At 41.2% G+C, this 15,281-nt stretch overlaps 1 protein-coding gene across 6 annotated transcripts in view; it reads right to left on the bottom strand.

Annotated features, from left to right (window-relative positions):
* Window positions 1-15,281, bottom strand: part of DROSHA (drosha ribonuclease III) — a 107,315-nt gene that overhangs the window by 29,363 nt on the left and 62,671 nt on the right. For all 6 annotated transcript variants that reach the window (XM_015563104.1, XM_006762475.2, XM_015563107.1 and 3 more), the window contains 6 exons: window positions 13,869-13,976; window positions 13,230-13,368; window positions 12,816-12,876; window positions 5,775-5,834; window positions 4,434-4,533; window positions 528-630 (listed from right to left, as the gene is read on the bottom strand). In XM_015563104.1, the coding sequence (XP_015418590.1) occupies window positions 528-630; window positions 4,434-4,533; window positions 5,775-5,834; window positions 12,816-12,876; window positions 13,230-13,368; window positions 13,869-13,976 (571 nt within the window). The remainder of the gene's footprint in view (window positions 1-527; window positions 631-4,433; window positions 4,534-5,774; window positions 5,835-12,815; window positions 12,877-13,229; window positions 13,369-13,868; window positions 13,977-15,281) is intronic.

Here is a 15,281-nt window from a genome sequence, read left to right as displayed (position 1 = left end):
GACTGTACTTTGGTTACAGTAAAAAGGAAAGCGGGGAAGTAGAGTGTCTGCATCAGTCTTGCTTCAAGAGAATAAATAATAGCTGTAGAGACTCAAGCCCTGGGGTTTTAACAAATGCCATGTTTTCAAGATGTTTAAGTCCGAGAAATCTTGTAAATAGTTTAAAATGTGATCGCAAATAATATTAGGGCCTCGCCAGCAACTGAGTTACTGTTCATTTATGGATGTGATTCTGAACCAAATCTGGAAAGCAATCCATCTCCATATTAATTCACTTCAGTTCAACTCAGTGTACACATCTAAGCATGTACATGACAACAGGCCATCCCAGGCACCGGGAATGCAGGGAAGAAAGCATGACTTCCCCGGAGGAACCACAAAACGACAGCACGATGAGGGGGAGTTATACTAAGGGCCTCAGGTGCTTCGGGGAAAAGCCATTCTGTCCCAAGTCTCCACAATGAATTTTATGTGCTCTCCAGACATTTCAGACATTCAAGAAACTAGATTATAAAAAAAGACGTTACCTATTAATGCTTCAAAACAATTAGCCATTGCATGTCGAAGGTCTGATTCTCTGCAAAGGTCGGGTCCATGGGCATAAAGCATAAATCGATCCAGTTCAAGTTTCTGTAAAATTCAAAAATGACAAAAAGAAAAGAATTTGGCAAAATCAAACTGTAATAACTCAACATTCCTAGGGGTAAAGGTAAAAAATTAATTGCCCCACGTCAGTATAGAAAGAAAGCTGCGTCTACTATTCATCAGGAATCCTTACCTATGGCTCAGATCTGACAAACCTTGACTTTTCCCCAAGAGGCTTCTTTCTATAAACCCTATTCCAAGTTCAGGCCGAGCACTAGTTCAAGCTGGAAAAATACTTTGCTAAAAGACCATGGGCTCTTGGGTTCACCCGATATGTCCAGGGAGACACAAACCCAACCCAAAGTTAATCTCTTTGGTCCCAGGGATATGCGGTGCTTATAATGCTGGTAGATTAGACTTTATGTGGCAAAATAAATGAGGACCCTCAGAAGACTTCAAAATGCCTTACATCTCAATATCCTTTCTTTTGATTTTGGTACGGATTTGGCAGTCCCTATATCTTTGTACCTGTGTCCCCTTCATGAGGTCTCTATACTTACCTTTTTGAAGGCTCAGTGAGATCCTCTCGGCAATGGGTTGAATTTATTTTAAGGGCTCTGGGAATATTGTTTGTAATAAATTATGTTTCCCTTTTTACTTGACCTTAGAAAAGTATAAAGCCAAATTTGTGGCCCAATCCTACAAATTGTGTAGGACTTATGAATACATCTGTGTATATTAAACTCTACCTCTGGCTTCATTTTATTCTTATCCATATTTTCTCTTTACTTTGAGTTCAGTACCTACTTATTTCTTATCCTGTTGTATTATAATATACAAATCAATTCAAGCCCTGTTAGAACTAGACAGAGAATGTACTTTTTAAATAAAACTCCTGAGATTGAATTAGTAGAAATTAATTCTTTCCATAAAAGGAGATGCAGCATTCCATAAGGATGCACTTAATCTGTTTCCATTACCATGTAATTCAATTCAATAAATACTTACTAAACAATAACATGCCATGTGATATGGAACAAGACTCAAGTCAATGAACAACCTAGGACAGTATGAGTCTCAGATGAAAGATTCAGATTTTGTATATCTCAGTATACCAGCATATGTAAAAATATCCATATCCACTATGTTGGAAAAAGACAGAGACAATAAAAACAAGACACATATGCTACCAGTATTTTGTACTGTTAGGAATTCATGAGTATAAAATAAACTCAAATGAGAGTATTGACTACCACAAATGCAACAGCAGAAAACACCACTTAAAAACATTGATCCCCAAGTGGAAGAGTTTATACCAAAATATGTAAATTTGATCTGTTTCACAACTTCACTGGGAAAACTCAATTGTTTGCCATCTCTGGAGCCCTGCTTGAGAACAGACTGCAAGCCATATTTTATATTAGAAACAACTATTTTGGAATCCTACGAATTTTCCAACTTTTCATAATCCCTGCTCTATATCCTTATTTTTTTCATGCAGGCATTAGTGAAACTTCTAAAGAGGAGTACTGTTCAACTTGCATGTGTGAAAATGTTCATCTGTCTGAAGAGTTGACTTAGAGCTTTCACTAAATTCTCTAGGTCAGCAATCCTCCATCCAGTCCCCGCCTCCCAAATGGTCAAGATCCACTGGAACAGACAGGAGAGCAAGACCACCACTGCCTTCTGCAGGAGCAGACGGGTGTTGTGTGCTATGGGAACATTGGAAGTTCGTGTGGAAGAAGATCACATCGAAATTCCTGAAGGGAAAAACTGGCCACCTCTCTTTGTAAAGCACCCAATGTGTTACATGACTATTTCTGTTTTCCTGATATGGCACCTTCCCATACTTTGTAAATATCCTCCCTAAAATTATTTGAAAAATACTTATGCAATTTCATTATATCTGAAACTGGAAAGAAAACAATGGAGGAAGGGTGACAATCTATTTATTAGCATGTATTTCCAGTGGACATTAAGGTGGACCAGGAAGCAGCTCGACAATATAATCAACTAAACACTGAAGCAGTTTTACTTAGAGTTGAGGAATTCTGTGCATTGTGAGGCTGCTAAGCCCAAGTTAGCACACCTGTTGCCTATACTTTCTCTTCGAGGCATCATTATTTCTATTCTCAGATGCCACTAAAGCTGGGTCAAAGTCTACCTGTAACTATGATGATGACGCTGCCACAGAAAACACAGCAATGCATTCTTGCTGCACAAAAAGCAGGGGATAAAATTAACCACAATTTGAATGTAATTAATGCCTTGTCAGTCATAAAACTAGAATGGATTTTACATAGTCATTTCTATCAAATTCCATCATTCATATCGAAATGAAGAAAACAATAAAAATTAGTTAAGGCAAAAATTAAGGTAAACTCACAAAAGCTTTTCAGTGGATCATCAGCTGGGGATTGGAGGGCCACCGTCGCCCCTGCTATAGAATAAACCCACAGGTCTATAAAATGTAATGATTTCTAATGAGAACAGTGGCAGCCACAGAAACAATGAACTCCTTCTAACTCCCTTACATGTGTGGGTGAGTGCTAGGATGAACAGGCATTGGGCTGAGCCCCGTACAAACACAATCATTAGTATTCAAATGACAATGTCATGCAGTTCTCACAGCTACTCTGCATGCCAGGTGCTGATGCCATCTCCCTTGTGCAGATGAGAAAGCAGAGGCCTGGGGAAGAGACCGACACTCCGTCCGGGGACCCCAGTTGTAAGAGGAGGGGTGTGGGCCGGAACCTTACGGCCAATGCAAGTGCATGTTCTGTCTGTTATGATCTACTATGATGAGACACTGCACAGAGATAGGAACATCAAATGAGATAATGAAGCTACATGCCTGCCCTGAATCTAAGTTGAAAAAAAGGTTCTGGTAGGTGGGAAGAGATTAACCAAAGACTTATATGCATATATGAATAAGCCATGGACAATAGTGTGGTGAAGGCCTGAGGCAGGGGGGAGGGGGGAAGGGCAGGCTGTAAGGGGCCAATGAGGGAAGTAAGAGGGACATCTGTAACACTTTCAAGAATAAAGATAAATTTAAAAAAAAAAAAGGTTCTGTTAGTCACTCGGCTCAGTAAAGGAGGCTGGCTGGACAGCCTAAACCAGTGATGGCGAACCTTTTGAGCTCGGCGTGTCAGCATTTTGAAAAACCCTAACTTAACTCTGGTGCCGTGTCACGTATAGAAATTTTTTGATAGTTGCAACCATAGTAAGACAAAGATTTATATTTTTGATATTTATTTTATATATTTAAATGCCATTTAACAAAGAAAAATCAACCAAAAAAATGAGTTCACGTGTCACTCTGACACGCGTGTCATAGGTTCGCCATCACTGGCCTAAACCCTAAATCTTAATTAATGAGATTTGTAATTTCGGGGGATTCTCAAAGATCCAGGTAAAGTATCCCCTATGGATATAAATGGTCTGGAGTATTCTATTCAAAGCTATAATTCACTTGTTAAAGTAAATAAAAAATATAATACAGAAATATTACACAAAGGAAAATTATTTAAAAATTCAAGTCTTTCGCTCTGCTCTCATGTTCCTTTTCCCCAAATGTTTAACTCTGTTCCTGCACATCTGTCAATTTTTTCCCCTTCTGTTATCAAGTTACCTCACCGTGGAGTTCATTAGCTGCTGGAGAAACTCACAAAGGTAACCAAACTAATAAGGCCGAATCCTTAAAACCCAAACAAAAAAATCTTTCCTGGTCTATAAAATACTAAGCCCTAACACACGCCAAAGAGGTACTGATTCAAATCCAAAACTATGCACAGTCTGAGGAGGAGGACGCCAGGCTCCAGGCCAGGCTCAGAGGTCGGACACACCTTGGCTAGCATGGCGAGGTGTTGATTCTGGACGATGGCAGTCCGGTAAGTTGCTAACCCTCCTTCCTCCAGACTGGGAAACAAATAGTACAAGTGGACACTGCAAAAAAAAAAATTTTAAAAAACACATATATATAAATATGCATCACACCATTCTGTCTGTGGCTCCAAACCACAAAAGTTGGCCAGGTAAAGAATCTGCACAGGAGACACTGTGCAGAACTGAACTAAACTGGAGGGTTTGAAAGTTTAACAGAAAGCACAGTACATCTGCATGTGCTGGAACCCGAACAGCGCCATTCACTCAGGTTTTCACAGTTATTTCTGTTAAAAGGTTCCTCGGGAATCTGATGACAACAAAGACCTGAACAATGTCACACGTGGCTAAGAGCAAACCCATGTGACACTCACAAGTGGGCCCAAAAACAGTGCTTTTCTTGGGTTAGGCTTTGGGCAGCCCCTCAAGAGAGAAGCCTGGGCAGCCCCAGGCAGGACAGCAGCGGAGGCATGTTCTTCACGAGGATGGACAGGAACAAACTGAGGTGGGCACAGGTGGCTGCTATGCCCTAAGAGCGAGCCAACGGGCTGGTTAGGAAACGCAGGAACCGGGAGGAGCATGTGGAACACCCGTTTGGACACAACAGCAACTGTTCTCTCCTCAATCTCACACCGGGTTTTAGACCCACTGAGCCTGGCTAGTCCTACGTGTCCAGGGAAAGCAGGCTTAGACAGCAGCCCCTTGGGCTCAGTGTATCTTTCTTGGGAAAAGAAATGACCTAAAGAGAATAAAAAATAGCTCAATATAGTTCTAAGAAAAGCATGTGTTACCGCTCTTTAAAAGAGAAATTATCTATGAAAAAACAAAACACACTTTCCTACCCCTACCTCCAAAATAAGGTCCCTAAAACACTTCTGGGGAGAAAACACACACATCCCCAAATCTCAACATTAAAATTACTTGTAAGCTTTACTTCCCTTGAGATCAGAAAGAGTGAGAAAGGGATCAAAGACAAATCCTAGAAAATGAAATGACATTTTAAAATATCATCCCTTTCTTTACAAATTGAATATAACCTCTGAAGCATCTAGACCAAGGCCAGCTGATCTCTGTGGCTGTGGCAACTTGAACATAAACCTGACGGGACAGAGAAGCGCGCCTTCCACCTTGTAATCTTGCTCACTGCAGCATCAGCAAGGGCAAGTTCTCAGGGCAGGAGCCACAGGCCTGGGGCTGGTAAGCCCCACAGCAGGGACAGAACACAATGGCTTCTTTGGCTAATTACAAAGAAGGCAATGTATCAAGCATGCAACTAATGGGGAAGAGAAGAAGAGCCGCCTTACCTGGTCAGAAACTCAACGACAGCATCACCCAGGAACTCCAACCGCTCATTGTGGTTAATCCTATAGGAAATTTTTAAAATCACTGAAAATAGCATGCATTTACATCCGCTCCCTCTCCCCTCAAAGAAAGAACACATGAGGGTTAGCTCTTTTAATATGAGAACACCCTACCTTGTTTGGATCCCTGGGGGGGCATGTGGGAGGCAACCAATGTTCCTCTCTCATATACTAGTAATCTCTCTCTCAATCTCTCTCCTCTCTCTCTCGTTCTCTCTCTCTCTCTCTCTCTCTCTCTCTCTCTCTCGTTCTCTCTCTCTCCCTTCCTCTAAAATAAATTTTTAAAAATCTAAAACAGTAGCAAATCTTTTGTTCTTCTCCCATTGTTTATCCTTTCTTAATCATCCCCATTATAAATACCAGCAAGCTCCAACATGAGATGTTTACAAATGGAGTAAACACTCCATTTGTTTTGGAGAACTGAATCAACAGAGGCATGAAATCTAGATTAACTGTAACATTTATACAGCACATCTGGTCTGAGGAATTCAAAGCACTTTATAAAACAATTGTCTCCTGTAACAGTAATCACTGTAAGATATCATTTACTTCATGGAAAACCATCTTAGATTTGGGCAAAGTCCAGGGGGTATTGCTAGAGTGAGAGTATGGACATTTTCTCACTCCGCCTTCTAAGCCTCAAGCAGTGACTGGTAGGGTAGAGCTAGAAGGGGCCCTGGAGCTCCGTTAAACCTTCCACCCAATCCAGGAATCCCTTCTATTCATTACATCTATGTACCTGGACAACTTGTGGGGAAGGGAGGTCATGGGGCTGCTAGACCTGAGACTCACTGGAGCCATGGATCCCAGATTAAACATCTTTGGGATTTAACCTGAAGCATTTAAGTCAGTAAATCCACTCAGTGGAATTCATATATATTGAATGTGTATTGTTACTGTGTTTTTAACGCAAAATACTGTGTATAACTGATTTAAAATATACTTTGCAATGATCATTTCCTTAAACACACAGACATTAGCAAACAGTCCACAAGTATCGCTCTTTCGGTTGAATATATTCTTATACATTCTGTCTAACAATAACACTACCAATCAAATGAAAACAAACAAACCAAGGCCGCTTGATTCTCTCCTTTTTCCCTCACCCGTCTTCTGGCCCCTCTTTCCCAAAGGTCTTGCTGATAATACATGGATTACTTAAATGTCACGAAATACCTAATCCTTCAGAGACCCTTTCTGTGGTAACATTTTATTGCTGTTTGCAGAAGTTAAATATAACTGAAATTTATGTGGCTAAGCAGTAACACTTTTTAAAATTACGGGTAGCGTATTCATTTGAGATGATGCCATCATAAAAGTTAATTATGTTGTAGTTTTGATAGGCAGACAGGATTTTATCTATTAATTTTAAGTCTTCATGACTTTTTGTAAATCCTAGCTGATCCCAAATCAGATTAAGTACAATGCTAACCAGCCATTTAAACCTCTGCTGATGGCTCTGACCATGACCCTTTTTTACTTATTTATTTTTTTACCATGACCCTTCTTAATACCCCAGCTCCTCTATTGCTAGCCAAGAAGTAAATAACCTTGGGTAAACGTACTATCATGAATGACTTTCTTTCCTTTAATACATATTTACTGAGGCCCTGCTCAGTGAAAAACACTAGTTGCAAAAAGAAAGGAAATTTTAAAAAAGAAAAATAAAAGAGTAAGACCATAGACCTTCGAAATGCTTACAGTATAGACAATCAGTCCATCACATAATTATGATACATGGGAGAACCAGAATATGCACCATAAAGCGGATGCCTCCAGGCTGTGGGCAGAAGTCCCAGGTTACGGGGCATTCCACAGGTGGCTGTGCAATGACTGTGGCATTCATGGAAGGGAGACAGTACACTTGGCAGCACAGTAACTACTTCAGTCTCACTGGTGTGTAGTGAGCCATAAGGAAGATGTGCCTGGAAAAGTGACCTGGGGCCAAGCCACGCTGTTGGGACTTCCAGGTGGGGAGGTTCCAACTTATTCAGTGGGTGACAAGATGTCCCAGAAAGCTTTTCAAGCAGGTTGCCACTAAGAACGAGAATCAAGCTCTAGAACCAGCGAGCTGGCTGGCTGCAGTGTGAAGGGGAACTGGCAGAGCCAGTCAGTCACTAACGGCAGGGTGGGCAGGTGGGAGGAGTAGTTTTCAGGGGAACTAGAAGTCCATTGAAAGCCCTTCCTCTTGGCCCTCTCCCCGGCCTGCCCTGCTCGTCCACCTTCCCACGGCCATCAGCGCCAAAAACAGATTTCCCAAACAACTTAACTGGCTCGCTCACTCTCTCTTCCCTTCATTCTGAGCAGGCTTGCTTGGGAGGAGATATGACCACTGACACTTGCAGTTTAATGGTGTTTGCTTCAAAGATATACAAACACTTCTGAGGAACAGATGCACCTCATTTTATAATAGCAAACTAAGAAACAAACCGAGGAGAGGGCAAATCATCACAAGTGAACTCAATTATTCAATGCACAGTACAAAACTGACCTGTGGCCCCGAAGCAGCCAGCAGAGCTGTCCTTAGCCCCACAGCAGTCTCGTGTGTACATTCTGCTCTGACCTCCACTGAAGCACTAGCAGAGTCTCCCTTGTAGTAAGGACTTTATGTCTATAGCACTCTCTACCCACCGCAGGTAGCCAGGCCTCCTGGTGAGTGCAGCTTGGACTTACTTGCCTTGGAATCACCTAAAATACCTACAAACTGCCTCAAACTCAAAAGGCACTGGCTCAGTGTCTGCTGAATTACATTTGCGTAAAGCTTCTGAAGTACTGCTCCCAGGGCTGTGGCCGCTGGGGAACGCTGGATAGCAACATTGGAGCAGCAGCAGTCCTGGCCCTGGAGGCCAGGAGGCTCTTCCTGGACGGAAACTCCAGTCAACTCTCTATCAGCAGAAAGATCACGGACAAGACTCTCAACACAAGCATGAAAGGCCAGAAGTCAAAGGACAAAAGGAAGTGTTTATTCTCTGTCGATGGTAACATTTTCAAAATGGGAAATTCAGAAAGAGCACGGTTTCTCAGATATCGTTCCTTTTGCCATGATAAGTAAGCATCTCTTTGTAACAGCACAAAAGAAAACATAAATCATGAGGCTTGAAAATACTACTGATGACATAATTTACATATCAACAACTCTAGTTGGGGCAGAGGAGACAAAGAAGATTTAAACCTGGCCTCATCAGCCATTAGGCATCTGCTTTCATTCAAAAAAAATTTTTTAATATATCTTACTGATTTTTTTTACAGAGAGGAAGGGAGAGGGATAGAGAGTTAGAAACATCTATCAGCTGCCTCCTGCACACTCCTTCCTGGTTATGTGCCCGCAACCAAGGTACATGCCCCTGACCGAAATCGAACCCAGGACCCTTGAGTCCACAGGCCAATGCTCTATCCACTGAGCCAAACCAATCAGGGCTGCTTTCATTCAATTTTGGGGGTGAATTTATATAGGCCTAGCCCACTTTCTTCCCAGATTCTTCAGGGGCTCAAGGCCACACAAAATACGAGTATTAATACATGAAAGTATCTTTTAAAATCAAAGAAATAAAATAAGGAAAGCTAACATTTAAACTTTCCAACCCCTTATGTAAGGCCAGTATTATTCTAACAATGAAACCTGACAGAAGCATCACAAGAAATGAAAACTACAGAATTGTATCTTTTATGAATATAGACACAAGAATCCTCAACACTAACAAACTAAATTCACAGCATACAAAAAGGACTATACACCATGATCAAGTGGGATGTACCCCGGGAAAGCAAAGTCAGTTTAACATCTAAAAATCAATTACTAATTCATCATGTGAGTAGAATAAATGGAGGGAAAAACACATGATCTCAATAAATGCAGAGAAAACATTTGACAAAATTCAACACACTATCATAATAGAAACATTAAGCAACTAGGAATAGAAGGGAACTTCTTAAATCTGAAAAAGGGCATCTAAGAAAAACCCAAAATTAATATCAGACTCAATGATGAAAGATTGAATGCTTTCCCCTTAAGATTGGGAAAAAGAAGTAACTGCTCTCATCACTTCTATTTAATTCTAGAGGCCCAGTGCATAAAATTCATGTGGCAGGGGGTGGGGCAGTTCTCGCAGTCCGGCCTGCGAATCTCACAATCTGGGACGCTGGCTCCTAACTGCTCGCCTGCCTGCCTGATCGCCCTTAACCACTCTGCCTGCCTGCCTCATTGCCCCTAACCACTCTGCCTGCCTGCCTGCCTGATCGCCCCTAACCACTCATCTGCCTGCCTGATGGCCCCTAACCCCTTGCCTACCTGCCTGATAGCCCCTAACCACTCTGCCTGCCTGCTTGATCACCCCTAACTGCTCACTTGCCTGCCTGATTGCCCCTAACTGCCTCTGCCTCAGCCCCTGCGGCTTCATCTGGAAGGACATCTAGAATGACGTCTGGAAGGTCGCTTGGCTGTCCAGTCTAATTAGCATATTACGCTTTTATTATTATAGATTGTATTGGAGGCTCTAGCCAGGGCAACAATGTTAAGAAAATAAAACAAGAGGTATACAGACTGAAATAAAAAAGTGAAATTATCTCTATTTGCAGATATATGATCATATATATATATACATATATATATATATGTATATGTATATAATATGAGGAATACACTAAAAACCTATTATAGCTAACAAAGGAGCTCATTAAAGTTGCAGGATACAAGGTCACTATATAAAAATCAACTGTATTTCTATACACTTGCAATGAACAATCTGAAAATGAACTTAAGGAAAATAATTCCACTTATAACAGCATCAAAAAGAATGAAATACCTAGGAATAAATTTAGCAAAAGATATGCAAAGTGTATACTCTGAAAAATACAAAACATTTTTGAAAGAAATTAAAAAAGACAAATACATATAAAGACACCCAATGTTCGAGGATCAGAAGATTTACTATTAAGAGGTAATTGTTGGCAGAGCTGCCTCGAACAGACTGTCAAACTACAACAGGAAGGCGGGGGACCGTTGTTGCTCCTCTTTCATTTCTGATTTTATTTATTTGGGTCCTCTCTTTTATTCTTGAGGAGTCTGATTTAGTTACTTTAAGCAATAAAAAAAAATTAAAAAAAATAGAGGAGAAAAAAAGAGGTAATTGTTTATAAATTGACCTACAGATTCAACACAATCCCTATCAAAATATCAACTGTGACTTTAGATTAGGCAAAGTTTTTTAGATATGACACCAAAAGCAGAAACAACAAAAGAAACAGTAAATTGGACTTTGTGCTTTAAAGGTCATCATCAAGTGGGTGAAAAGATGATCCTCAGAATGAGGAAAAATTCTGCAAGTCATGTAAGGGACTTATATCTAGAATACATAAAAATTACTATAACTCAATAATAAAAAGTAACCTAATTTAAAATGGGAAAAGGATCTGAACAAGTATTTCTCTAGAAAATACAAATGGCCAATAAGCACATGAAAAAGATGTTCAACATCATTAGGCATCAGAAAAAGTCAAACAAAACCACAATGAGATAACATATACCCGACAGGATGGTTAAAATAAAAAAAGAGAAGCCCTGACTCGTTTGGCTCGGTGGACTGAAAGGTCCCAGGTTCGATCCCGGCCAAGGGCATGTACCTTGGTTGCAGGCACAACCCCAGTGGGAGATGTGCAAGAGGCAGGCGATCGATGTTTCTCTCTCATCGATGTTCCTAACTCTCTATCCCTCTCTCTTCCTCTCTGTGAAAAATCAATAAAATGTATTAAAAAAAGAGAGAGAGAAAATAACAAGTGTTGAGAAAAATGTGAAGAAATCAGAAACCTGATATACTACTGTTGGGAATAGAAAATGGTGTAGCCATTTTGGAAAACAGTCTGGAAGTTTCTTAAAAGGTTAAAGAGAGTTACATATGACCCAACAATTCCACCCCTAGGTATATAACCAAGAAAAACCAAACATCTGTCCAGCCCTGACTGGGGGATCAGTTGGTTGGACATTGTACCAAACACCAAAAGGTGGAAGGTTCAATTCCTGGTCAGGGCACATACCCAGGTGGTGGGCTCAATCTCCAGTCTGCGCATGTGGGGGAGGCAACTGATCAATGTTTTCTTTCTCTCTCTCTCTCTCTCTCTCTCTCTCTCTCTCTCTGTCGGGGAGGCAATTGATCAACGTTCTCTCTTTTTTCTCTCTCTCTCTCTCTCCCTCTCTCAGATCGATAAAAACATATCCTTTTGCCCTAGCTGGCTTGGATCAGTTGATAGAGTGTCGGCTTGCAGACTGAAGGGTCCCGGGTTCGATTCCAGTCAAGGGCACATTCCCGGGTCGTGGGCTCGATCCCCAGTGGGGGGCGTGCAGGAGGCAGCCAATCAATGATTCTCTCTCATCATTGATATTTCTCTCTCTCTCTCCCTCTCCCTTCCTCTCTAAAATCAATAAAACATATATTTAAAAATAAATAAATAAATAAATAAAAACACATCCTTGGGTGAGGATTAAAAAAAAAAACCACATAAACATATGGCAACACAAAAATCTATACACAAATATTCATAGCAACATCATTCATGATAACAGAAAAGTAGAAACAACTTCAAATGCCTATCAATTGGTATATGATTAAATAAAATGTGACATAACCATACCATGGAATATTAATAAGAAATGAAGTACTGATACATACTATAAGATAAAATAAGCCAGTCACAAAGGATCACGACATATAATATACTGCCACTAATACAAAATGTCCAAAATAGACAAATTCATAAAGATTGAAAGTACTAGTTGCCCAAGGCTGAGCAGGCTGAAAGAAAGGGCAGTAACTAGTAAGAGGCACCAGGTTTCCTTCAAAGGTGATGAAATGTTCTAAAATTAGGAATGATCATGGCTGCACAATGTTGTGAACATACTAAAAACTACTGAATTGTATACTTTAAACGGGTGAATTATATAGTATGTGAATTATACTGCAATAAAGCTGTTATAAAAAAAATCTACTTTACCTTGAAGGAGTTGGGTCATCTTGGCCAAGGCGTGACATAATATTTATTAAGGTGTTAATTCCTATTTAAAAAAAAAAAATACACAAGTAAATACTGTTAGAAGCATTCTAGTGCCATGATATGACATATTGGAAAAAAATTATCTAGCTCATCCCAATATGACTTTAAAAAGTTTAATATCTGCATGTGTACAAATTTAATCAACTTAGTTACTTAAAACACTAAATAGGAGGAATAAGTTTTTCTAAAAAAGTCATCCACCCTATTTCAATGCTCTGCTCAACATAATTATTATTGTGTATGGGGCAAGAAGCACTGAAGAATGAGAGGATGGAACAGTCACCAGGGAACCATTCCCAATGGAGATTTAAGCCAGAACACAGGCCAAAACGCGAGAGCAGAATCCAAACACACCTTTTTTCCGCATGTGCATGTGATGAACTTTTCTGTCTCCATATTTGGGCTGGCGAATTCCACAGTTAGACAAAGAATTCCTGGCATGATCAGGATTCATTCCAAAATTCAAGTGATGGCTCGGGTGAGTCATGGCCAGCTAAAATTTCAGTGAAATAAATTCAGCCTTAAAAACTCAACACAGAAATGCCATCTTTACATTATCCACCAAGGAAACAGGAAAGAGATCTGTCTAGCGGGCCAGTCGACTTTTAAGCCCTGATCTTTCCATCTATCTCCTCCAATTTCCACAGCCCTGGTGCAAGCCCTCTTCTAAAAATAAATCTAAAGTCTACATCTTTTGGAGGAGAATTAGAGTACTCAACACCTAGAAAGAAGAGCCATGAAGAAGGAAAACCTGAAAGAAGGGGCTCTGGTTTGACAGGCAAATTTTTGCTTTAGTTTGTTTCTTTAGGGACAGCCTCAAAAAAAAAAGGTGAGAAAAAGGGTTTGAAAGGGGCAACCAAAATAAAGGAGAGAGCGGTTTCTAAACATCGTCATCATCTCCCAGAAGAGAGAACTCAATGCTCCATCTGAAACCTGCAAGATGAATTACTGCTACCCTGTTATCATGTGAGTGTACAGGAGAGTAATTCTTACCTGTAACAGACAACGATCTTGGAAAGTATACCCTATCAACTTGTCCAGGTGCATTAGGCATTGATGGTAGCGAATATGATGGGTCAAAACAGGTAGCATCATTGCATGCTTAAAAAAAAAAAAAAAAATCAGTATGTTTAACTCTATAAAACCTTTTAAAAACGCAACAAAAGAGAACTATTTTCGCAACCCAAATTCCAAGTCACGGTGTCTTGAAACAGTTTAGTGGGGGCCTGGCATCCTGATGCACCATCTACAAAGGGTAGGGGACCTTAGTTGTTTGGGGTATATTCTCTGGAACCAGAATGCCTGGGTCCAAATCCTGCTCTGTTACTCATTCATTGTGGGACTTAGGGCAAGTTATTTCACTTCTCAGCCTCAGTTTCCTCACCTGTAAAATGGGGGAAATCAGTATAGCTACTTTCAAGGACAGTTAAAAGGATTAAATAAGCAAACATAAAAAAAAAACGGTTTAGGAGAGAACCAAAATGGGGGCATAGGTAAAAACATGTACTTGCTGCCTCTCACAACCACATCAAAACTACAACTAAAAGCTAAAACATCGATCATCCAAAACAATGGGAAAGCTGGCTGAGTGGAAGTTCCACAACTAGAAGGGAAGAAAAAAGTGCACTGAGACTGGTAGGAGGTTCAGTGGTGTGGAGTTGTGGAGGCGAGCACGAAACGGGCTGGCAACTGGGTGCACTATTGTTTTTTTCAACCGGGAGGGAGATACAAGCTCCAGATTGCTCTGAACTCCAGTTCTGGGCGCGACTCTGGAGACCCAGACTCATTCGGGGAGAAACTGGACTATCTGGCATCAGGCTGGAACACGAGGGCGGCTTTCTCTCAGAGGTGCTAGCAGTGATCATTGTTCCTGCGGGGGATGCAGATGGAAGAGACTCGGGGACCTCTCCAATGAAGAGCTGACTGGCAGCCATTGCTGTTTGCTCCGCCCTGGTGATTCCCAGAGACCCCGCCCCACCCAATTTACAACCCCACCTAAGCTGTGCACATCGGCTTTTGCATATGAATGGCCCATCCTTCCCCAGCATAAAACCTAACAAACTGCAGCTGGGTCAGAGAGCTCCAGAGCTTCCAAAAGAAGCCGCAAGGCTCAGCAACAGCAACAGGCCTTGCTTCACAGCTGGGCCTCATCTGGGCACCTCCAAACCACAAACAAAGAGGACGAATCTGCAGATCTCTCTGTTGCTCCTGCTGGGTGGCCTCAGGCAGTGGCTGACTTAGCACCTCCTTGGAGATCCAAGAGCCAGTGTACCCAGTGGTCAGTGTGAGACCATACCAGATTACAACTCTTCACATCCATAAGCGACACACTCAGCGGGCAGACTCAGTGAGCACCAAAGCCCCACTGACGCAAGTCCTGCCCCATAAGGGTGTCTCCAGCACAGC

Source organism: Myotis davidii, unplaced genomic scaffold (genome assembly GCF_000327345.1).
Source record: "Myotis davidii unplaced genomic scaffold, ASM32734v1 scaffold135, whole genome shotgun sequence".
In the NCBI taxonomy this organism is placed as follows: domain Eukaryota; kingdom Metazoa; phylum Chordata; class Mammalia; order Chiroptera; family Vespertilionidae; genus Myotis; species Myotis davidii.
This window is presented reverse-complemented; position numbering and strand designations above follow the sequence as displayed.